This window comes from Bufo gargarizans, chromosome 1 (genome assembly GCF_014858855.1).
Source record: "Bufo gargarizans isolate SCDJY-AF-19 chromosome 1, ASM1485885v1, whole genome shotgun sequence".
Taxonomy (NCBI): Eukaryota; Metazoa; Chordata; class Amphibia; order Anura; family Bufonidae; genus Bufo; species Bufo gargarizans.
This window is the reverse complement of record NC_058080.1, coordinates 3,631,364-3,654,815: the sequence shown is the minus strand read 5'-3', so window position 1 is coordinate 3,654,815 and position 23,452 is coordinate 3,631,364. Positions and strand designations below refer to the sequence as shown.

General features: G+C 43.8%; 1 protein-coding gene across 1 annotated transcript in view; it reads right to left on the bottom strand.

Annotated features, from left to right (window-relative positions):
* Positions 1-1,663: 1,663 nt before the first annotated feature.
* Positions 1,664-23,452, bottom strand: part of NCAPG (non-SMC condensin I complex subunit G) — a 44,703-nt gene continuing 22,914 nt past the window's right edge. The window contains exons 10-21 of the mRNA XM_044278904.1: positions 23,337-23,426; positions 20,952-21,131; positions 20,764-20,874; positions 18,049-18,168; positions 15,310-15,570; positions 13,037-13,218; positions 10,747-10,921; positions 10,480-10,641; positions 9,169-9,295; positions 3,392-3,460; positions 3,232-3,301; positions 1,664-1,970 (exon numbers count right to left, since the gene is read on the bottom strand). Of these exons, the coding sequence (XP_044134839.1) occupies positions 1,850-1,970; positions 3,232-3,301; positions 3,392-3,460; positions 9,169-9,295; positions 10,480-10,641; positions 10,747-10,921; positions 13,037-13,218; positions 15,310-15,570; positions 18,049-18,168; positions 20,764-20,874; positions 20,952-21,131; positions 23,337-23,426 (1,668 nt within the window). The 3' untranslated portion in view covers positions 1,664-1,849. The remainder of the gene's footprint in view (positions 1,971-3,231; positions 3,302-3,391; positions 3,461-9,168; positions 9,296-10,479; positions 10,642-10,746; positions 10,922-13,036; positions 13,219-15,309; positions 15,571-18,048; positions 18,169-20,763; positions 20,875-20,951; positions 21,132-23,336; positions 23,427-23,452) is intronic.

Here is a 23,452-nt window from a genome sequence, read left to right as displayed (position 1 = left end):
TCAACATGTAGTTTGGCATATTCCAGTCTTGCTTTTTTATGATTCGTTTTCAACAATGGTGTCCTCCTTGGTCGTCTCCCATGTAGTCCACTTTGGCTCAAACAACGACGGATGGTGCGATCTGACACTGATGTTCCTTGAGCATGAAGTTCACCTTGAATCTCTTTAGAAGTCTTTCTAGGCTCTTTTGTTACCATTCGGATTATCCGTCTCTTAGATTTGTCATCAATTTTCCTCCTGCGGCCACGTCCAGGGAGGTTGGCTACAGTCCCATGGATCTTAAACTTATGAATAATATGTGCAACTGTACTCACAGGAACATCTAGTTGCTTGGAGATGGTCTTATAGCCTTTACCTTTAACATGCTTGTCTATAATTTTCTTTCTGATCTCTTGAGACAGCTCTTTCCTTTGCTTCCTCTGGTCCATGTCGAGTGTGGTACACACCATATCACCAAACAACACAGTGATTACCTGGAGCCATATATATAGGCCCAATGGCTGATTACAAGGTTGTAGACACCTGTGATGCTAATTAGTGGACACACCTTGAATTAACATGTCCCTTTGGTCACATTATGTTCTGTGTTTTCTAGGGGTACCATCATTTTTGTCCATGCCTGTTTCATGAGTTTATTTTTTTACATAATTCTGTTGAAGCATGGTTGAAAAACAATGTCTGACTTTCATTGGTTAACATTTATAGAATTTTAATTTATTATTACTTTTGTCAGATTAAAGTTATTTCTGTGACCATTGTGACTTTTTCTTTCATTGACCAAAGGGTACCAACAATTTTGTCCACGTCTGTATGTTATCTAATCTAAGCAAACACCTTCAATTGCTTTTCAATGGCGTTTCTCTCAAGATAACGCGATGAGTTAATAAATTTGAGTTAAAAGCTGGAGTGCTAACCCTGCTACATCTGTAGCTGAGTGGTGAAGAGTGTCAGCTTTAACACAGCTGACACGTTGCTTGAAATGGCTGACAATAAACCCCTCTATGCCGTGGTCCTTAAAGAGGACCTTTCACTACTGTACAAACTAAAAACTAACTAGATCAGTGGGCAGAGCGGCGCCCAGGGGTCCCCCTGCACTTACTAGTATGCCTGGGCGCCGCTCCGTTCGCCCGGTATAGGCTCCGGTGTCTGCGCTCCCTCTGACTGATTTTTTGTAGGAGGCGTGTCCCTTGCTGCACTGCTGGCCAATCGCAGCGCACAGCTCATAGCCAGGCTATGAGCTGTGCGCTGCGATTGGCCAGCAGTGCAGCAAGGGACACGCCTCCTACAAAAAAATCAGTCAGAGGGAGCGCAGACACCGGAGCCTATACCGGGCGAACAGAGCGGCGCCCAGACTTACTAGTAAGTGCAGGGGGACCCCTGGGCGCCGCTCTGCCCACTGATCTAGTTAGTTTTTAGTTTGTACAGTAGTGAAAGGTCCTCTTTAAGGACCGTGGTATGGAAGGGGCCAACTAGCAGGGTGCTGCTCTGGCAGCAGCCCGATGCTTGAAGGGTTACCAGAGGGCGGGAGCTGCCAACACCCCCCCTTCAGGATGGCAGGCGCAGCGGTCCTTGCTCCCACCCTCTCAAGGCTGCTAGACACAAAAATCATAGAAGAGCATTTCTGAGGGCGTGAGAAGCAAAGCTACCAATAAACAAAGTGCAATTTTATTATGTGCTGCATTACAGTAAGATAGTCAGGCTTTATTGATTTTGAATGCACAAAGGTGTCCATAGCCTTTAAGAAAACAGAAGACATCACTCACAGTTACATTGTGAACACATGTGGCTATTTTATTTTTCCCCTGGATACAATTTCCCTGTAGACTTACATGAATATTACAGCGATACATCATTTTGCCTCTTCATTGAGAAGCTTACAAAGATTCATTTTTGTTTTCTCCATAGCTATGCTTTTAGCTCTTCGTGATGGCCTTGTAGAAACTGTAACAGGCTCTGGCTCTTTATCCTCCCTGAAAAAGGTTCATATGGAAATGTTAAATCATAATACCGAGGATGTATACAAGAAAGGACGCTTATCCAGACAGCCGTTCATCCCTGATCAGACAAGTAATAAACACCTCTCTAACTGTAAGGGCTCAAACATGCAGCAACGGCTTACTGAGTACACAGCATTACACGGAAGGCTGAGATCAATAAACAGTAGCCATCTAAGGCCTCTTTCACACTTGCGTTGTCCGGATCTGTCGTGTACTCCATTGGCCAGAATTACACGCCGGATCCGGAAAAACGCAAGTGAACTGAAAGCATTTGAAGACGGATCTGTCTTCAAAATGCGTTCAGTGTTACTATGGCAGCCAGGACGCTATTAAAGTCCTGGTTGCCATAGTAGTAGTAGTGGGGAGCGGGGGAGCAGCATACTTACTGTCTGTGCGGCTCCCGGGGCGCTCCAGAATGACGTCGGAGCGCCCCATGCGCATGGATGACGTGATCCATGCGATCACGTCATCCATGCGCGTGGGGCGCCCTGACGTCACTCTGAAGCGCCCCGGGAGCTGCACGGACGGTAAGTATACTGCTCACCCGCTCCCCACTACACTTTACCATGGCAAACAGGACTTTAGCGTCCCAGCAGCCATGGTAACCATTCAGAAAAAGCTAAACGTCGGATCCGGTAATGCGCTAAAACGACGTTTAGCTTAAGGCCGGATCCTAATGCCTTTCAATGGGCATTAATTCCGGATCCGGCCTTGCGGCAAGTGTTCAGGATTTTTGGCCGGAGCAAAAAGCGCAGCATGCTGCGGTATTTTCTCCGGCCAAAAAACGTTCCGGTCCTGAACTGAAGACATCCTGAACTGATTTCTCTCTATTCAGAATGCATTAGGATAATCCTGATCAGGATTCTTCCGGCATAGAGCCCCAACGACGGAACTCTATGCCGGAACAGAACAACGCAAGTGTGAAAGAGCCCTAATACTAAGACTGGCACTGATCCTCCACGCAGAGCCATTCTTTCATTATAGTTTTGGGCCCAGTAGCAAAAGTATGTATTCCCAAACAATGCTCCACAAAAAAAAAAAAAAAAAAAAAGGGTCCCCAGATTTCTTGTAAATTATTAACGCCTACAAAAAATAGTTTACAAGATGTATAAGATATGCTAAGAAAGATATAAGGAAAAAACATTTGTTCAGAAGATTAGAGCAGAAAGAATTCCAGACATGAAATATGAAAAAATTAAAACAAGACTGTACATGAGACACCTGCTTCACATACCCTCCAGCCACGGGATCTGCAGATTTGCTGCTCTTCTTCCTAGTGCTTACAGAAGCTGCTTTTCTACGACCTGCAGAACATAAACATTTTGATGCAACCTGCACACTCAGGACTATTGTTCCAGGATCCTTACATTATAGAAGTAGACAACACATCCTACCTCTGGTAGCTTTCTCTTTCACAGCCTTTGGTTCCTCAAACACATCATCGTTTTTGTCATTCTGATTGCCTAAAAAGGGACACAACAAACCTTAAAGTGTTAAAATAAAAAACAAATTTAACTTCCCAAGTACTGGACTTCTAAAGCATTTCACACCCAGTTCCTTTTTCCAGTGAAAAGTGTATTCTGCCATACAGTATTATGAGGCACATCCTTTACAGCACAATGCTATTGTTCTGTTCCAGTATCTTGCATTGTGTATTGGTATGCTTCCCCCCCCCCCCCCCCCCCCGTTTTCAGGCTTCTAGTTGGTTTAGCCTAGCCACTCCCTGTTTTCCCAGTGATGCCTTGCTCAGAGTGCTCAGCTTTCTGAGTAGCAGCATCCATCTTCTGAGCTAGGAGTTATTGTTGGCATAATTCTTTTACCATCTGGATTACCCTGCAACATCTTGTAATACAATCTCCGGATAAAAAGGTTACTTGATTAACGCCTGGGTGTCTGATGCGTAAACTGTAGGTGGAGAAAGTCAAATTCAACAAATCACTCCCGTGCGCATAGAGGTTGCTCTACACAGGTGCGTGATTGTATATAGCAGACTTTTGAAACGCCACAGCTATTACCGTATGTCAGGCTTCCATGAGAACCAACCTACCCTTTTCCATATCGGTCATAGTTTTAAACAAACAACTTAGTTATATCACAGAATTAAATACCTGCATTTGCAAGTCTAAGAGGCATTCAATCTAAAACTAACATTTCTCCCATAGAGCAGGGGTCTCAAATATGTGAAGAAAATTTCACTGGTATAACTGATATATGGTATACGTTCCACCTATCAAAATCAAATCACTGTCGTTTGGAACGCTACATTTCTGTTAAAACTGTTACTTTATTAATCAGAAAAACAAAAGGGAAGGGGGACTAACCTATATTAAAATTCTAGGACACCATCCATTCAGTATAGGGTCGATATGAGGACCTATAAGCCGCATACACGGTAATTGCAGCTGCGGATGGGGTCACTAGAAATGCCGCAGGCTAGTGCTATACTGCAAGTGAAAGCAGAGGGCCATGGGGCCGTGCTATTTGATTCCACAGAAGTAAGCACTAAGGCGCGGTCAGTGTGCTCTGAATCACTACCAGCTCATGGATCCCTCGACTAAAGTTATGGATAGACTAATCCAGTGATAAACATCTGCCTGCAGAAGCCGATCTCAATTGAATCCATCCGTTCATGTGAAACAGATGTCTAAGAATCGGCCCTGCAGACACGAATCACTGGATCTAAGCTAAGCTGGGTGAAACAGACAGATCTGGATTGCTGTTGCTCATCTAACTGCAGAGGGCTGAGAACCACAGACCTCAACTGCAGTGTGAGCGCAAAGCAGATACATATGAACATTGATTTATCCCCACACCACACTCTACGCGTTTCGCCATAAGGCTCGTCAGGAGCGTGTATCTGTGGTTAGCAGGATAAATATTCAAAGCTGCTGAGCCTCCATTACAGAGGCTGCAGCTGTAAGTACGAGGTGGCCAAACGCGGCCGCTCAGGTGCACAGAATATGAGGAGAGTCCTCCTCCCCTCAACTGAGCCCCGCCTGCAGAACGGCCAATGAGGATGCAGGAGGCGCGGCATCGCCGCATCATCCATCCCGCCCCCATTGTGCCGCCCCCTCTATGAGACCGGCCCAGATGAATGTAATAACATTCTACATTAAAGTTAGAGTAAATATATACGGCGACTTACTACCCTGGCAACGTTTGTATAGCTCCGATCGGGACAGGGATCATGAAGTGGTATGAACTACATTGTATTTTATTTAATTTTATTTATTTTATTTAATTAATTGAGGACATCAATCGGTGGTGGTGGAGACAATACAGGAGGGTCAAGAAAGACCCAGCAGCATTTTTACTATATGGCAATACTGTGATCAGGCTGATTTCAAGGGGCAGTGTATGGTATGATGTGGTATAAGTATTTGTCCTTGAGCACAACTGTTTTATCTTTGATCATCGCATGTACCACCAGCTCAGGGGAGTGGCGATGGGGAGCCCCTGTGCCCCGACCTTCGCCAATCTCTACCTGGGCTGGTGGGAACGTGAAGTTGTGTTCGCGGATAATCAGAGATGGGCTGACCACATTAATTTGTGGTTACGCTTCATCGATGATGTATTGATTTTATGGTCTGGGAGTGTTGAGGACTTCAATCGGTTTGTTTCAGACCTGAACATAAACACTATGGGATTATTTTTTACATCAGAGATCCAGGAATCTCAAATCAACTTTCTGGATTTAACCATCTTCAGGGACAGGATGGGCAATATTGGCACACGGCTGTTCCGCAAGGAGACTGCAACAAACAGCCTCCTTAGTTGGGACAGTTGCCACCCCCTGCCCCTGAAGAGGGGAATTCCAAAAGGGCAATACCTTCGGGTAAGGCGTAACTGCTCCAGTATGTCGGATTTCAGAACGGCATCCAGTGATCTACGAACCAGATTTAGGAGTAGGGGGTACCCACAACATGTACTAACTAAAGCGTACCAGCATTCACTGGCACAAAACCGGGATGCCCTCCTTACCCCTAGGTCGGGATCGGCTGGAATGGACCAGTTGCGCATCATAGCCACATATGATGAAGCACACAACACAGTGCGTGACTTGCTGACGACCTACTGGGGTATTCTCAAATCAGACCCAGATATTGGGGATATGATAGGCGATGTACCTCTAATCACGTACAGACGTGGACGTAGTTTGAGAGATCGCTTGGTCCACAGCTTTTTTCAGGGCCCGACTACATCCACATGGCTGAGTACCAGCCTCAAAGGGACCTTCCGCTGTGGCAGCTGCGTGGCTTGCCCTGCAATCGAGACTGGCGCTACATTTATCTGTAGCGTCACCGAACAGAGATTTACTATCAGATCATTTGTCAATTGCAAAACAAGAGGCCTGGTATATTTGGCCACTTGTGTTTGCGGAAAGCAATATGTGGGTAAAACCACAAGAGAATTCCGTAGAAGAGTAGCAGAACATCTAAATGACATCCGCAAAGGGGCGGATACCCCGATTGCTAGACACATATCGACCATGCACAACGGTGATGTGGATGTCATCAAATTTCAGGCTGTGGAGGTGGTCAGAAGATCGCCAAGAGGAGGCGACTTTGATAGGCGGTTATTGCAAAAAGAGACACAGTGGATTTAGCGCCTATGTGCGCTCCAGCCCCAGGGACTAAATGAGTATAATTCCTTTGTGTGTTTTCTCTAGATCCCTGGAGCTGAGGTGCAACGGGGGAACATTAGGGGTGATGACATACTGCCCACGATCCGTGTGTCCCAGCGGCATGGACTACTAATGACTTTATGTCATTAGATCACCTAGGCAATTGAGGGGGCTAGGAGATACCAGGGGTGTGATAGTGTAATTATTGGTTGTGGATTACTTATACCACATCATACCATACACTGCCCCTTTAAATCAGCCTGATCACAGTATTGCCGTCTAGTAAAAATGCTGCTGGGTCTTTCCTGACCCTCCTGTATTGTCTCCACCACCACCGATTGATGTCCTCAATTAATTAAATAAAATAAATAAAATTAAATAAAATACAATGTAGTTCATACCACTTCATGATCCCTGTCCCGATCGGAGCTATACAAACGTTGCCAGGGTAGTAAGTCGCCGTATATATTTACTCTAACTTTAATGTAGAATGTTATTACATTCATCTGGGCCGGTCTCATAGAGGGGGCGGCACAATGGGGGCGGGATGGATGATGCGGCGATGCCGCGCCTCCTGCATCCTCATTGGCCGTTCTGCAGGCGGGGCTCAGTTGAGGGGAGGAGGACTCTCCTCATATTCTGTGCACCTGAGCGGCCGCGTTCGGCCACCTCGTACTTACAGCTGCAGCCTCTGTAATGGAGGCTCAGCAGCTTTGAATATTTATCCTGCGAACCACAGATACACGCTCCTGACGAGCCTTATGGCGAAACGCGTAGAGTGTGGTGTGGGGATAAAATCAATGTTCATATGTATCTGCTTTGCGCTCACACTGCAGTTGAGGTCTGTGGTTCTCAGCCCTCTGCAGTTAGATGAGCAACAGCAATCCAGATCTGTCTGTTTCACCCAGCTTAGCTTAGATCCAGTGATTCGTGTCTGCAGGGCCGATTCTTAGACATCCGTTTCACATGAACGGATGGATTCAATTGAGATCGGCTTCTGCAGGCAGATGTTTATCACTGGATTAGTCTATCCATAACTTTAGTCGAGGGATCCATGAGCTGGTAGTGATTCAGAGCACACTGACCGCGCCTTAGTGCTTACTTCTGTGGAATCAATAGCACGGCCCCATGGCCCTCTGCTTTCACTTGCAGTATAGCACTAGCCTGCGGCATTTCTAGTGACCCCATCCGCAGCTGCAATTACCGTGTATGCGGCTTATAGGTCCTCATATCGACCCTATACTGAATGGATGGTGTCCTAGAATTTTAATATAGGTTAGTCCCCCTTCCCTTTTGTTTTTCTGATTAATAAAGTAACAGTTTTAACAGAAATGTAGCGTTCCAAACGACAGTGATTTGGTCTCAAATATGTGGCCTCCAAGGCAGTTTTCTGCAACCTACAAAACCTCAAAGGGGCCCACTAATAACTAATCAGTGCTTCCACTGTGCAAGTGCTCATTAGCACTGGACAGAAGGCTCAGGAAGCAGTCCTCTTCAGCAGTGCCGCTGTACAGCTTCAGGGTGTAGTGCACATTAGCAGCAGCCAAGACAGTGCTGAGCTGCAGAAGATCAAGAGTGGTGGCATGAGTAAGGCGGTGTCCCCCCAAAACATGGCACGGACGGAGGAGGAAAGTCACCGTTCTCTAAATGCTATACTATGAATTATAGATTGAAGTCTGAGGAGAGAATAAAGATTTGACAGCACTTTAAAGTACCTCGTGGCCGTGAGTAATAAATTGGTGCTCACTTTGAAAAACAGAACTAACTTATTAATTGCTGGGCTGCGTTTATGATGTATTGTGTGACTAGGAGCTTGGTGAGGTTCCGCAGCAAACCGCTAACATTTTTCGTGTGTGGATATTGTTGATTTGGATTCCAAAGTGGTGGAGTCACCTGGAGGAGAGGCAAATTATTTTTTGTCTGCTCCAATGTCTGCATTTAGGGGAAGGAATGGTTGGGTGAGGGTTATAGGGGGCGGCAGTGGTCAGATTTGGGTATAAATTGAAGGTGTGATCTGAGGTCTGTACAAATTTGAAGTCTGATCTGGGGTTTAATCTGGGGGCTGAGGTCTGTATAAATCTAGAGGCTGATCTGGTTTCTGTATTCATTTTTGGGTCTCGGGTCTCATCTGGGGTCTGCATTACGAAGGTTTTTTTTCAGTCATGTGAAATTTATTTTTGAAATCTTATTAGAAAGCCACAAAAAAGAAGAAGTGATACCCCTCTCATCCCACTGCTCTCACCACTAGGGGAGCTCTTAGCATCATTCCCAGGCGTGGCTAGCTGAGGTAAAGCTCAGGGACAGTGACTGACATGTATTGTATCAAATCTGAAATGCACTTGGCATTCGAAGCGCAGCCATATGTTCAGCCAATTTTGAGACCCTTTCTATAGAGCATGGATCAGCAACCTTCGGCACTCCAGCAACCTTCGGCAAGAATTCATGCTGGGAGTTGTAGTTTCACAAAAGCTGGAGTGCCGGAGGTTGCCTACCCCTGATCTACGTATAGAGTATGAATGAGGACACGGACTTCATGTGGTACATTACCTTCCCTGCTCTCTTCTTCATTAGTAGCACTGGTTTCCTGAGACACTGCATCCACCTCCGTTGGATTCTTACCCAGCTGCATCTTCACTTTTTCTAATGCTCTCAAGCTAACTTTATCAGTAATATCCTAAAAAGTAGAACAAATTACAAAATTAAAGTCAACATTTGCTTCCCATGACAGACAAGAGACACCGAGGACAGATTTACACTGGTTGTGATCTACTGTATTTATCCTATGGCAATTTTCTTTTGAAAGTCAAATACACAAAACATTCATTCAGTTCTATGTTCCATACATTTAGCCATAATAATTTTATTTTGGCGGTCATAACATATCTGTGAATGGTAATTGACTGAAGACTATATCCCTTGTAGTTAGATGCCAGTCCATGAATGGAGAACCGGTCTTAGTAAAGAATGACCAGGAACAATTTCTACACTGAACCTTCTCTGCAGGAAACATTAGGAGACTGTATACATAGCAATTGTCCAATATGTTATTAACACAACGGAGTTTCATTCTTAGGGATATGAAAATAAACCAGAAAAGCACCATATTTCTCTAGGGTCTATCTTCAGGAGGCAGTAGTCTGAAGCATGGACTATAGATCGCAGTGTTAGGCCCCATTCACACGTCCGCAATTTCGTTCCGCAAGGAATTGCGAACCCATTCATTTCTATGGTGGCGCACAATGTGCGGCCCGGCTCCGGAAATGCGGACCCGCACTTCCGGGTCAGTATTTCCGTTCCCGAAATAAATAGTATGTCCTATTCTTGTCCGCTATTTGTGCCGGCGATATGTGGCCCGCAAAATGAGGAACGCACATTGCCGTGTCCGTGTTTTGCGGATCCGCAAAACACGTTACGGACGTGTGAATGGAGCCTTATCTTGCTGACTGGCTGGAATATTTTCTTAACTACTAAATCACTCCTACTGCTGGTGTGCCAATTCATTTCACACTATATCTGTACATGTTTTGAGAGGTGGATATTATGTTACTTGGCACCAATACTCCCCACCCCAAAGCAAAAAAAAAAAGAGTTCTAAAATTCTGGGTGCTTGCAGGCCCCACTGGAGCTGTATAAATGTGAATGCTGTGAGCTCCGACTAATGGCAGCTGCTGACAACTAAAACTTTCTTTTAACTGTGTGAAGGGATGCAAGGAGGTAAGAGAAACATGGATCTGCAAAGTACATGAAGATAAATTAGAAAATAAAAAGAGGATGTATTTATCAGATTCCCTTTAGGATGTAGTGAAACATTCCAGTTAGAAGTATATGGCGAACCTGTGCAAACCCCAACACCCTTACCTCCAGTGCGACATCTAGTATGGGAAGCAGGTCTTTTGCAAATTCTTTCGATAGTTCAAAAGAACACAATGATTTTGCATATATGCGAACATCTGGAGACGTAGGATCTTTTATTATTTCATTGCAAATTTTTAGAGCCAGGTTGTCATGAACAGTGGAGATCTGGAAGAGAGCAAGACAATGCAACCTCCATGACATGTAATAATCATCACACAATCCTAAAAGCCACAGATCAGAGAACCAGTGGAGCCAGGATTATACCATCACCTGAAAGTCCGGAGAATTCTTTGTTTGTTGCTTCAGACCGCTTGATCTTGTAAGGTCGACTAGGAGTTCCGCTACATTGGAAGCATCAATATCAGCCAGTGGGGAGGAGGCCGGAGCATTGAACATCGTCTGCAGGGTGGGAAGGAAAGCCTCCGCAAAGCACTCCTGATTTGTTCTATGGTAGGAAGGGCAGATACAATATACTGTCATGGCCTTGTGTATTATGGAGGCATTCAAGTGAAGAAATCATATAATGCTGCTTTGTGCAAGGTGAAATCTGCTGCAAATATGCATCAACTGCACGTAGCACACCTTTAGCCTCTTTCACACAAACAATACGCATTGTGTCAGAAAAAACAAAACAAAACTAATGGTTTTGTACAAACAAGTTTAATGTTTTTCAGATTTGTTCCATTTTTTTCTGCATGACTGCAATCAGTTTTTCATGCATTTTTTAAGCGCATGGAAAAAAAAAAAATCTAAATTATGAACTACATCTTCTAGCAACCATCAGTTAAAAACACACTGCATCTGGAACGCATGCTGATGCAATCCGTTTTTTACGCAAGCCCCATTCACTTCTGTGGAGACAGAGCTGCGTGAAAGACGCAGAATATACAACATGCTGTGTGAAAAACGGCCTTAAAGAGCATCTGTCAGCATGATCAACCCTATTAAACCAGGCATACAGCCTGCTAGAGTTGATTAAGCTGAGAAAAATTATAGCCCTGATTATGCATTTCCTATTCCAGATTCCCATTCCCGAGAAAAGCACATTTTTATTCATATGGAAGTGAGTTTACTGGAGCACCGAGGGGAAGGCCAGAGGCCTCAGAGCACCAGTTAGTAACACCCCTACAGCTTTAGTCCCTCCTCCTGGATTGACACGGCTAGACATCTTGTTCTTGGCACTTGCACACTGGATCTGCTGCTGCTCCCCAAGCAATGCCGATTCCAAGTGAGCAAGCGCCAAGCCTCATCTTTCTGTGCATGCGCCATGTCTCCTGGTCCTGGTACTTGCTCACCTGGAAACTTCTTTCCAGAGCAGCAACAGATACAGTGTGCAAGCATCGAGACCGGAAGGCACTGTGATGGAGCAAAAGTACAGGGCTAGACAAGACTGTTAGCCCCGTCAATGCAGGGGAAGGGGTGAGGAGCTACAGCTGTACAGGTGTAACCAACAGGTGCTCCATGGGCTCTAGCCGGGTCCTCTGTGCTCCAATAAGGACATTTATACATCAATAAAAACCATGCTTTTCTCAGGACTGGGAAACCAGAAATACTCAACCAGTGCATTGTTTCTGTCTGCTTGATTAATTCTGCCAGGCTTTATGCCTGGGTTAATATGGTTGATCATGCTGAAAGATGCTCTTTAAAAGGGATTGTGTCCCTGTTATTACTCCTGCTCTTACTTCCCCGATTTTGCTGGGGGAAGCCACCAGCAGTCAGGCATTTTCCCTGGAACAACTGCTGCAGGGAAAGGGGGGGGGGGGGGATGTAGTATTAAATGGCAATCATTTAGATGAATAGCAAACCAAATTAATATGGGGAATCGTTCGGCATGCGCTCAAGTTGTTTAGCACAAGATTGTTTAGTCAATTAAAGAAAGTCACCCAGCATTTTGCTAAGGGGATCTGTCACTAGTTTATGTTGCCTTTAGTTAGGACACCATAAAACTGGTGACTGATTCCCTCTAAAGACCATGTGGACAGTGGTTGCCTTCATGAGTTCATTAAAGGGGTTGTCCGGGTTCAGAGCTGAACCCGGACATACCCTTATTTTCACCCCGGCAGCCCCCCTGAGCCTAGCATCGGAGCATCTCATGCTCCGATGCGCTCCTGTGCTAGATCGCGCAGGGCACGGGCTCTTGTGTTTTCAATAACACACTGCCGGGCGGTAACTTCCGCCCAGCAGTGTGTTCGGTGACGTCACCGGCTCTGAGGGGCGGGCTTTAGCTCTGCCCTAGCCGTTTTACTGGCTAGGGCAGAGCCAAATCCCGCCCATCAGTGCCGGTGACGTCACCGGGGTTCCTGTCAGCCCCATAGAGAGCCCGGTACGTCACCGGAACTCAGAAAAATGCCTTTGCCCTGCGCGATTTAGCTCCGATGATCATGTCAGGGGGGCTGCCTGGGTGAAAATGGAGGGCTGTCCAGGTTCAGCTCTGAACCTGGACAACCCCTTTAAATGTGAACCCTTACAGATGTTCTTTATAAAACGGTTTCCTATTAACTGTGTGGCTTTCCTACAGGTAATTAGTGTAATAAACTAAAAAAAATAATAATAATCTCACCGACAAGAATAAGCAAAGATGGGAAAGAAAACCCCCAGACAGTGGCGCAGTTTTGTATCCTCTTCTGTCACTGGATTGTACCAAAGCAAAACTAAACGAGATAAGAGCTTGGAACTGATCAGTCTTCCAGAGAACATAAGCTTTGCCAAACCTTCTGCCATTTCAGTCCTTATTTCTGGAATCTTATATTAGAGAGAAAAAAAAAAAAAAGTTAAAGCCCAGGAATTATTTTTCTATGTGAGAACTGTATCTTACAGACATCACATATATGACCCAACTTCAGTGTCTGTAATTACTGCCAAAATAGTAAAGAGATACTAAAAGAAAGGTTAGGTTGTTGATTCCTATCAAACATCTCTCCTATAGAGTCTGCACATGCTGTGAGTAGAGGTTTCCACTCTGAGGCTATGTCCACACAGGACATAAAATACATCAGAAAAGTCGGCTGCGGATCTGCAGAAAAAACAAAAGCAACAAAAACCACTTGAATCACATGCAACGAACATTGGCTGTGCATGTCGCCCCCTCTCCATTGACCCACCTCGGGAACTCAATAACCGCTCTGAAAATCCTGCTTCCACCAATGTCACTTCATTTTTTGATCTATGGATAGGCTGTCACTTCCACTGTGGAGAGGGACAGAACTAATCCTCTCCCCATGGCATGCACAGATTAGATGAACTCAGAAGTTTGTGCATTCGCGAGGGAGAAGAATGGTTCTGGCCCTTTCCACAGTGGAAGTGATGCCTCATACATAGCCCAGGCCGAAAACCTGGTAAAGGAAATAACATCAGGGGAAGCAGAATTTTGAGAAGAGGAGCATCAAATGACCATGTTCCTGAGCAGCCAACCCATGTAACTTGGGACAGTAAGTTTATGACAAATTTTCTTCCACCGAAGAGTTATATGCAATTAAGGTGGGTTCGCAGGACCTGCTGGATTCTGGAAAACCCCATTAAAGAGCTCCTCTTTAAAACACAAAGATTTAAGACTATTAGCTTTAAAGGGGTTATCCAATCTTCTAAACTGCCCCCCCACACTGAATATACTAACCTGGCTCCCTGCCGCTTCTTGGATAAAAACCATCAAGTGTCGGGGGCGGGAACGAGCCTCTCTAGCATCACCCGTGATGCTAGGGAGGCTCGTCCCTGTCTGCCATTGGTTGCTTCCACCGCATGTTTTCATCCGCACACAGGGAGAAGCAGTGGGGTAAGAATATTCAGTGTGAGGGGCCCGACATATGGGGGGCAGTTTATAGGATTGGATAACCCCTTTAAGATGCTACCAATTGCAAAGGCAAAATCAGTATTTTTTTTTTAAATGTAGCTTTTTCCTGTCATGGCTCTTCAATATCGTGGTGCCATCTTGTGGATGGCTGCTCTAGGCTTTTCTTCAGAGCTTCCATCTCAGAGCTGGTTAAGCTGTTGCCTTCATGCCCAGAGCCACCTATGTCATTTTCACAGACACCCCAGGAGGAGATAATGTACTAAAGTGATATTTCAATAGTTGGTAATAAAAGGAGGGCACTATCATCAGCAGTGAGAAATAATGTAGGTGGAGAGGCTGGGCATGATGGGTACAGCCTGAGAGCATTCTCAGGGGCGATTATGGAGAAGAGTTTGCCTATTTGTATAATTGCCACATGGCATAAAAAGTATTAAAATAATGCTTTAGCTATAGATCCTCTGTAAATGCAGAGCCCACCAGAACATCTAATAATTCCAAATACAGGTGTCATAAAGGGTCCATACAGACAATTTTATGGTTAGTGTGCCTCAATAACCATCAATCCAGCTTGAAATCTCATATTAGGATGCACTGTTATACACCATCAGGCAGATGTCTTGTGTGAAAAGTGCCAATACTTTGGTCTTAGAGTTCAGGAACATAAAGGAGATGCAGCACTGGAACTGGCCATACACATTGGATAGATGTCAGATGATTGCTTGCCCGTTATTTCCTCTACCACCTCCATATACATGCATGCTCGGAATGTACATGTGTTTTGAATGGAGAGAAAGCCATTGCCAGACACCTCTGTCCCCTCCAGACACCTCTAGCAGTAGCTTATCTCTGTGAGAACATCAGGCATGGTGAAATCCAAAAGCAAGATTCTTATCTGCCCAGACATCTGCCATCTGAGAGCCAAGAGAACTCCATAAACCATAGCTGGTTGAGTGGCTTCTGTCAAAATCGTTGGTTTTGGCTAATTTTCGGTCAATTCTGCAAACTGAGAAAATCTGAGACTGTATGTCAAGGACATCTCTACATACCTCACTGTCCAGAAACTCTGAGAACAGTGTTAAAATGCCATTCACTGCTGACACTTCTTTTTCTGCTTCCACCTCCTCAGCTTTATTAGGGTCCGCTTCTTCAGTCTCTGCTGGTTCATTTATCTCTTCGGGATTATTCTGGGGATTTTCAGCTTCGTCCAACTTAGATGTTGTAAAAATGTCAAGCCCAAACAGTAGAAGAAGGTCAATGACTGCATTCAGAGCACTTGTCTTTACTTTGACCTCATCAAGTTGGGAAATCTGGAAGAGCACATAATAGGTCAGAATACACAGTGAATGTGTGGTTATACACAATCTACAACCACCCATCACACCATAAGAGTCTCTGGTACTAGAAAAAAATCAGAACATGCCGCACTGGTGCTGTTCTGAGAAGGGTGAACACGAGGTATAGGACATAGGGTAAGGCCATCTACTGTATAAAGGTTAGGGCCCGATTTTCAATATCGCATTAGAACATATCACTCCCACAACCTACAGCAGTTATGGAGGCTCAGTGGTTGGCATTGTTCACTGGGTATCAACCTGACCAAGGACAACATCCGCATGGATTATGTATGTTCTCCTCACTCTAAAAACATTCTGGATTGGAGAGTTGACTTTCAATGAAATAGGCCCTAGTGTGTGTCTGATATACGGAAGTTACGTTTTCAAGCCCAGCAGATTGTGAATTCTGACAATCTGTGTACATTACTGCAGAATATGCTGTTGCTACAAAATTTGTCCTTTTTACACACAGTTTAATGGTCCTTTAAACAGACAGAGGCAAACATGCTGCCCTAGAAGTCTAGGTATAGGGAAGAAAAAATGCGTTTAGAAGGAGAAAAAGGTATTTTGCTCTATTAAGATATATTACAAAAGTTTCTTATAGTCACCTGTACTATTGATTTATGCAAGTTTCTTTAACAGTAACCACTAAGTATCCAATATCTGATCAGTGGGAGGTCAAACTCATCTGTTTGAAGAAGCAATGGCCTCTTCATAGTATAACAAACGCAATACTGTATACAGCATAGAACCTGTGATGGATATTGAAGATTAATCCCATTTGCTAGAATGGGACCGAGCTGCAGAAACATCACATGATTGCAGATCTGTGCAGAAATGTACGCGACATCAAACCTGTAAAACAGCTGACCAATGCGGGTGCCAGGAGTCAGACCTCCATCGATCAGGTATTAATGACCTAATGAAAGACTATCAATATTTAAAAGGGGTTGTTCACCTTCTATATTGATGGCCTATCCTGGCAGGAGTGCAGCTATGTATTACAGATACACTGCAGCTGGTGATCATTTGGGGGCAGTGGCAATTCCAGCAAGTTCTCCTTGACTTAATAGTATGAGAAGGTGCTCCACTAGGTAATGCTCTAAACCAGTGATGGCGAACCTTTTAAAGGCCGAGTGCCCAAACTGCAACCCAAAACCCACTTATTTATTGCAAAGTGCCAACAAAGCAATTTAACCTGAATACTACAGTCCAATATAGTATATCCTCTATATACTTTATTATTTAGCTATAATAGCCTGCCTACAGTCAGTGCGCTGCCCGTGCTGTTTATAGTGCGCCTGCGCTGATGAATGGCAGAAAAAGTCTAAGGCATATTGTACACCATAGACTTTTTCCAGAGTGCGGGTGCCCATAGAGAGGGCTCCGAGTGCCGCCTCTGGCACCCGTGCCATAGGTTCGCCATCACTGCTCTAAACATACTATTACATCAAGATGCAGGTTGTGGTTAACCATTAGATACCCAGTAGTAATCTACAGCCATCATCGGTTTCTTGGAAAACAGGCAGTAGCAAATCTTTAAATATATCTAATAATTTGTACTGCAACAAAAACCTAATACCCAACACTTCAAGTGTACACTATTAGGAGATAACATTCTACTAACAAGGATGACAGACGTTTCTTCTGAAAAACATGGGAGAGAACTAACTGGAACTTTCTATTCTGTACAGTGTGCTGACACGCATGGCAAGCAGGACTGCTTCAATTTCGAGCCCCTCAGGGCACCTATACCTGTGGTATTCAGGAGGAGGACATATACTTGCCCACTATTAGTACAGACAAACTGTGTATTCAGTATTTGCTACCAGCATGAAAACACAGCAGATTGCTGCCAGCTGGTCTGACAGTTGTGGCTCGACACCATACGCTCTGGCGTCCCCTGCTTCCATCCCCGTACTGGCATTACTAGTGTTATCTCTTAAAGGGGTTGGCCCATCTCATATATTGGGGGCTTATCCTTGTGATATACCCCCAATGTCTGCGGGTCTCCCTCTCGAAGCGCAGAAAGTGAAGGTGGGTGCATGCGTGGTCGCCCTCCATTCATTTCTATGGAAAGTGCTGAAAATAGAGCGCTTCCCATTCATTTCATTGGGCGCACTGCTTGGCTATTTATGGCTCTGCTATGCAAATTAATGGAGGGCGGACATTCGTGCAAGGTGCATCCTCCTTCATTTTGTGGGCTCGGTTTTAGAGATAGGTGCAGGTCCCAGACATTGGGGGCATAGCCTAGCAATATGTCCCTAAAGATGGAGATGGGCCAACCTCTAACACTATGTTTGAAGTGTTTGGTACTACAGCACGGTTACTCGCAACTGCATCAATATCAGTATTCTCCCAGTCACACCCATGAAGAGATAGGTCCAATGTGTTTGATTAGTCAAGTTGTCACAACATGCAGCTTATATCCCAGCCCTTCATAGGTCTCACCTGTAACAGCAGAGCCATGTGTTGTTTAGCAAAATCTTTGTTCTGTAACGCACAGCATCCAATACACAAGACGGCCATGTTTCTCACAGAAGGATGAACATTGGTTATGCCTGGCAGGATCTGGGTCAAAGCAAAAAGCAAGTGAAACAAAGGAACACATCTAGACAAAACCATTATGGAAATTGCTTGTCTCATTGTTGCTGGAGATATGTATTTTAGTAGCTTATGTCTCTTATTCCCAGGCATGTCTTATTATCAGAGTTGGAGAGGAACACAAATGGCTTTACCGTGACCTTACATTTAAGCAGGTTAGGGGCAGATGGATGGTAACATGACGGCAAAATTAGACCGCATATGTCTGGGTCTGTAGTCTGTCACTATGGAGACAAATTGGTCTGCATAGGAACTATGTACATATTAAACAGGACCACCGGCAAATTGCTATACTGAAATGGTTGGAAAACCGTAAAAATGGTTGCAAAGGTGGTTCATCCCCCTTATGTAAATGGATATTCTGATTTCAGCAAAATAAGGCCATCGATTGTATCATGAAGAGAGATCAATGCACTTTCTTGATCAGCTCTTGGTTTTCAAGATCTTTGTTTGCAGTCATTCAATAGAAGACGTACATCGCGAATCTGCCCAGGTCTTGTGATGGACACAGAGGCGCTCCGTACAGCACAGTTATCAGAGAGGCGTTTAATGCAGAACAGAATGTAATTTCTATTGGCTGCTCTGCAGTGTATAGAGCAGGGATGGCCAACCTGCGGCTCTACAGCTGTTGCAAAACTACAACTCCCAGCATGCCCAGACTGCCTACTGCTATCAGCCTATAGCAGGGCATGGTGGGAATTTTGGTTTTACAACAGCTGGAGAGCTGCAGGTTGGGCATAGAGGAATAATAGAGGATCAGTAAGCAAAGAAATGTCTATGGGAGAGCGACCAAGTATGTGTGACCAGAAGCACTCATTAAGTGGACCTGCATATTGTTATGCACCAATGTTCCCCAACCTGTTACTCTTCAAATCAGATTTTGCAAACTTACAACTCCCATCATGCCCTGACAGTCGGCATCCATCAGGCAACAGCTGGAGAGCCACAGGTTGGCGATCACCGCTATACACTCTGAACACCTACAAGGAGCCACACTATGTAAGCAGATGTCATAACGCTTCTCTGGATCACTTATGTAACAATATTTTTTAGGATTAATACAATGAAGATGATCCTCTGCAAACTTCCTTGTGAGCGCTTTCCTCGCTATCAACAGCCTGAGTGAGCTGTGCACCTCCTGCTGCTGTCTCTAACACTCTCTCCACAGTTATTTTGCACATTACTGTTTCCCAGGGAGCTTTGCACTTTGGATTGCTGTGTTGAGACTCTTAAATGAGGCTCCACAGGGTTTTCTTTAGCTGGTCTCCCCAAGATCAGCCATTGTTTTGTTTAACACCGAGAAGGGAGAGCAGAAAGAGCTTGTGTTTGTCAGATTCTGCAGCACCAGCAGCTAGATGAAGGACTTCCATACACTAGGTCATAACTGTTTTACTTTTTGTTCATATAGCTATAAGAGGGTTTTATTTTTTTTTAGAGGACAAGTTGTAGTTTCTAAGGACACCCTTTAAAATTTCATACAATGTACTAGGAAGCTAAAAAAAAAAAAAAAAATGTAATGGGGTGGAATTGGAAAAAAACAAGTGTGCCAATGTTTTACTAGTTTTGTTTGTATAGTGTTCACTGTGTGGAAACAATGAAACGTTACAGTCAGTAGGAATTCAGCAACTGAATTGCATTACCATATTCTGACACTTGTTTTATTATTATTATTTATTATTTTTTTGCAGGGAGATGTCATTTTTAGCGATACCATTTTGGGGCATGTCTCGTTTTTGGTCACTTTATTCATTTTTGGGAGGCAAAGTAATCTATTAAGAAGTTCACTGTATGGGTTAAATATTTTCATATTTTAAAAGTTTGGGCATTTTCAGATGCAGCAATACCAATGAATTTTTTTTTTATTGCAGATTTCTATATAAAAAACAAGAAAATGGAATTAATCAGAATTTGTAATTCTTTTTTTCCACATATATTTTAAAAAATTTACTTTTTACTTTTAATAACTATTGTTGGACCCCTATGGGACTTGAACATGCACTCATTAGACTGCTTCTACCGTAGACTGCAATGCCTTACCATTACAGTCTATGAGAAAAAAAAAATATATATAATAATAATGATAAATAATAATAATAATAATAATAATAATAGTTCCCATTAAGCCGATGGGTTAAATATCCATGATTGGAGTCTGTTTCCAATCCCAGACACTGCTGGCAGCTCCTGAGTGGGCGCCATTTTTAATGGACCCAACAACCGCTGTACATGTATGGTGGATATCGGGAAGGAGGTTAATGAAAATTACTTGCTAAATTTATTTTTATATAGCAAGCAAATGAAAAGTAAAAAAAAAAAAAAAAAAAAATAAAAAAAAAATAAAAAAAAGAAGAAGAAGTGCACAGGTGTCCACTTAAATGCAAAGCTGTTGATATGTATGAGATAAAAGAAGCATTTAGGCCACTATTCATAGTGTAATGATCAATTATCAATCTAATCCTCTACATTGCATCTCTACTATAGTGATATCATACCTATGGAGAGATAATTATTTGTTACTGTACTTATCAAAGCCAATGACCCTGCCAGCGCCAAAACACTTACCAGCGACTGAATGATCTCATTCATTGTTCCTCCGAGTCCTTTACAGAGGGAGATGTGCTTTAGCAGTTCATTGCACATGATCAGGCACTTCAGAAGAGTTTCAGGGTCATTCTATAAGAGAAATAGCACCTAGTCTACAACTGGAGCTCAAATACACTGGCAAGGGGAAAAAGTGAATTGTCTCAAACCTTTTCCACACGGACTTCTTTAAGTTCTGGCTCCTCTGCCTCTTTAATCAGTTGGGCTTTTAATTTCTCCAGCTCTGCCACTTTCTCCTTTAATTCGGAGGCACGGCTGAAGTCTTGGGCATTTATGCAATCTTCTAAAGCTTGTTTGGTTTCGTTAAGCTGCACTTTTACATCTGCAATCTGCGTTATGGAACACACACACACACACACATTTAAAGGGAACCTGTCACCTGGATTTTGGGTATAGAGCTGAGGACATGGGTTGCTAGATGGCCGCTAGCACATCCGCAATACCCAGTCCCCATAGCTCTGTGTGCTTCTATTGTATAAATAAACCGATTTGATACATATACAAATTAACCTGATGAGTCCTGTCCCTGACTCATCTCACATACAGGACTCATCTCAGGTTAATTTGCATATGTATCAAATCGGTTTATTAACACAATAAAAGCACACAGAGCTATGGGGACTGGGTATTGCGGATGTGCTAGCGGCCATCTAGCAACCCATGTCCTCAGCTCTATACACAAAATCCTGGTGACAGGTTCCCTTTAACAATACTGTGAGATCTTGTCTGCGCTTGTGCTGGAGACCGATTTTGGTAAAAGTATTTTTCAGGGTATGTAATTGATTGCCTTTGTGTTGGCGTGTGATCTGTAGGGTCTGAACAAGTAGGCATTGCTGGAGCCCCTTCATTGCAGCAACCTACATGAAGCGATGTATAGCACTGCCGCAAGTGACACTGTATGCTGTCAGCACCCATTCCTGGCCTATAGAAAATGAATGGGTCCGCACCCGTTCCGCAATTTGCAGAACGGATGCGGACCCATTATTACGGACGTGTGAATGAAGCCTTATAGCCCAGAAATCCTATTTAAAGTACTGTAGATCCTCAGCTCAAAACACAAAAACGGTACGAGTTAGGAATGGTTAAAGGGGCTATCCACCCAATTACAAAATGATTGCCTATTCTAAGCATAGGCTATCACTATCTGATCGGCAGGGGATACACACCTTGCACCGAGGCCCATCCGTTGTTCTGCCGTAGATGAAACTGATTAGTTTAGAACAATGTATATAATCCTGCAATTTTCACACTGGCCACTAAAATATGTTAAAGGGAGTCTGTAACCTATTTTCAGCATTTTAGACCGCTCGTATCACAATTTAACACAACATAAAAATAATACCTGTATTGTGTCTTTCACATGTCCACAAATGGAAAAAAAAAAACACTTTATAACGATATGCAAATTAGGGCCTGCAACTGCCCAGACCCCTCTCAGAAGTGCCCAGATAACTGCCCTCCTCTGGTTTAGATCTCATGCGAGCGCCGGTCACGTGCATACGCAGTGCTCTGTCCACTATGGCCAGAGGCACTGATGTTAACAGTGCACATGCGCGGGCCCGGCGCTCGCATGAGATCTAAACCAGAGAAGGAGGATAAATAAAGAGGGGAGGGCGGTTATCTGGGCACTTCTAAGAGGGGTCTGGGCAGTTGCGGCCATAACGCTGGCCCTACGCACTTTCAGGCCCCAATTTGCATATCGTTAAAAAGTAGTTTTTTCGTTTGAGGACAGGTACAATGCAGGTACCAAAGTAGGTTACAGACTCCCTTTATAACTTTGTCTTGAGAGCAGCTGCATTGGCCACAGACACAAACAGGAGCTGACCCTTTTGACATCTAAGGGAGAGTTTTCTAGGCATGCTCTGTGACCTGTGCAGAGGTCAGGAGATAAGATGTGATACCACCTATTGTGAATGGTGGACCATGTTTTATCTATAGTGAGGTGCTACTTGTCATTGTAATCCTGCCTGTGGTGATAATGATAATGGCTACTGAAAAGTTACCTGTACACAACAGGAAATTATGACCTACTATTGTTCCTAGTGGCCAGTGTGAATATTGCAGGCCTAGATAGACAGATTTTATTTATTTATTTTTTTAAATATATAGAGGGTTTTTTTTGTTTAAATTTTCCATGTTGCAAACACCCAAAATTCAAAAAAAAAATTATATTTAACATAAAAATGTGATTTAAACAATAGGTAGTTTTCTGATTACACATTCCGTTTAACATATATTACAGGGTTAATTACATCTGACAAGTCAGCAAAATGTCTGGTTATCATCAGTGTAATGCCGGAAAGCGAGATCCTAACAAAGGTGGCTCTTGTTTGAGGGGGAAGATTAGCAGTACATGGGCTAAAGACTTTCTATGGCCGATTCAATTACTTAATTCAAGTGTACGGTGGGGGTCTCACCACCCCGTCCCAAACCAATCAACGCTTCTGATTATGTTTCAACAACAAAACAAAATCTCTGGAGACTGCGCCCAAAATCTTCTCTCTTCTCTTCTAATAACTGAAAACCCAACTTGCCTTTAATTGGAGTTTTCTAGATTCGGCAACATCTACTGGGTTATCCACTGTGACAATTGGCTCTCGGAGCTCAGAAATTATTTCTGCTACCTGTTAATCATCAAAATAAAATAAAA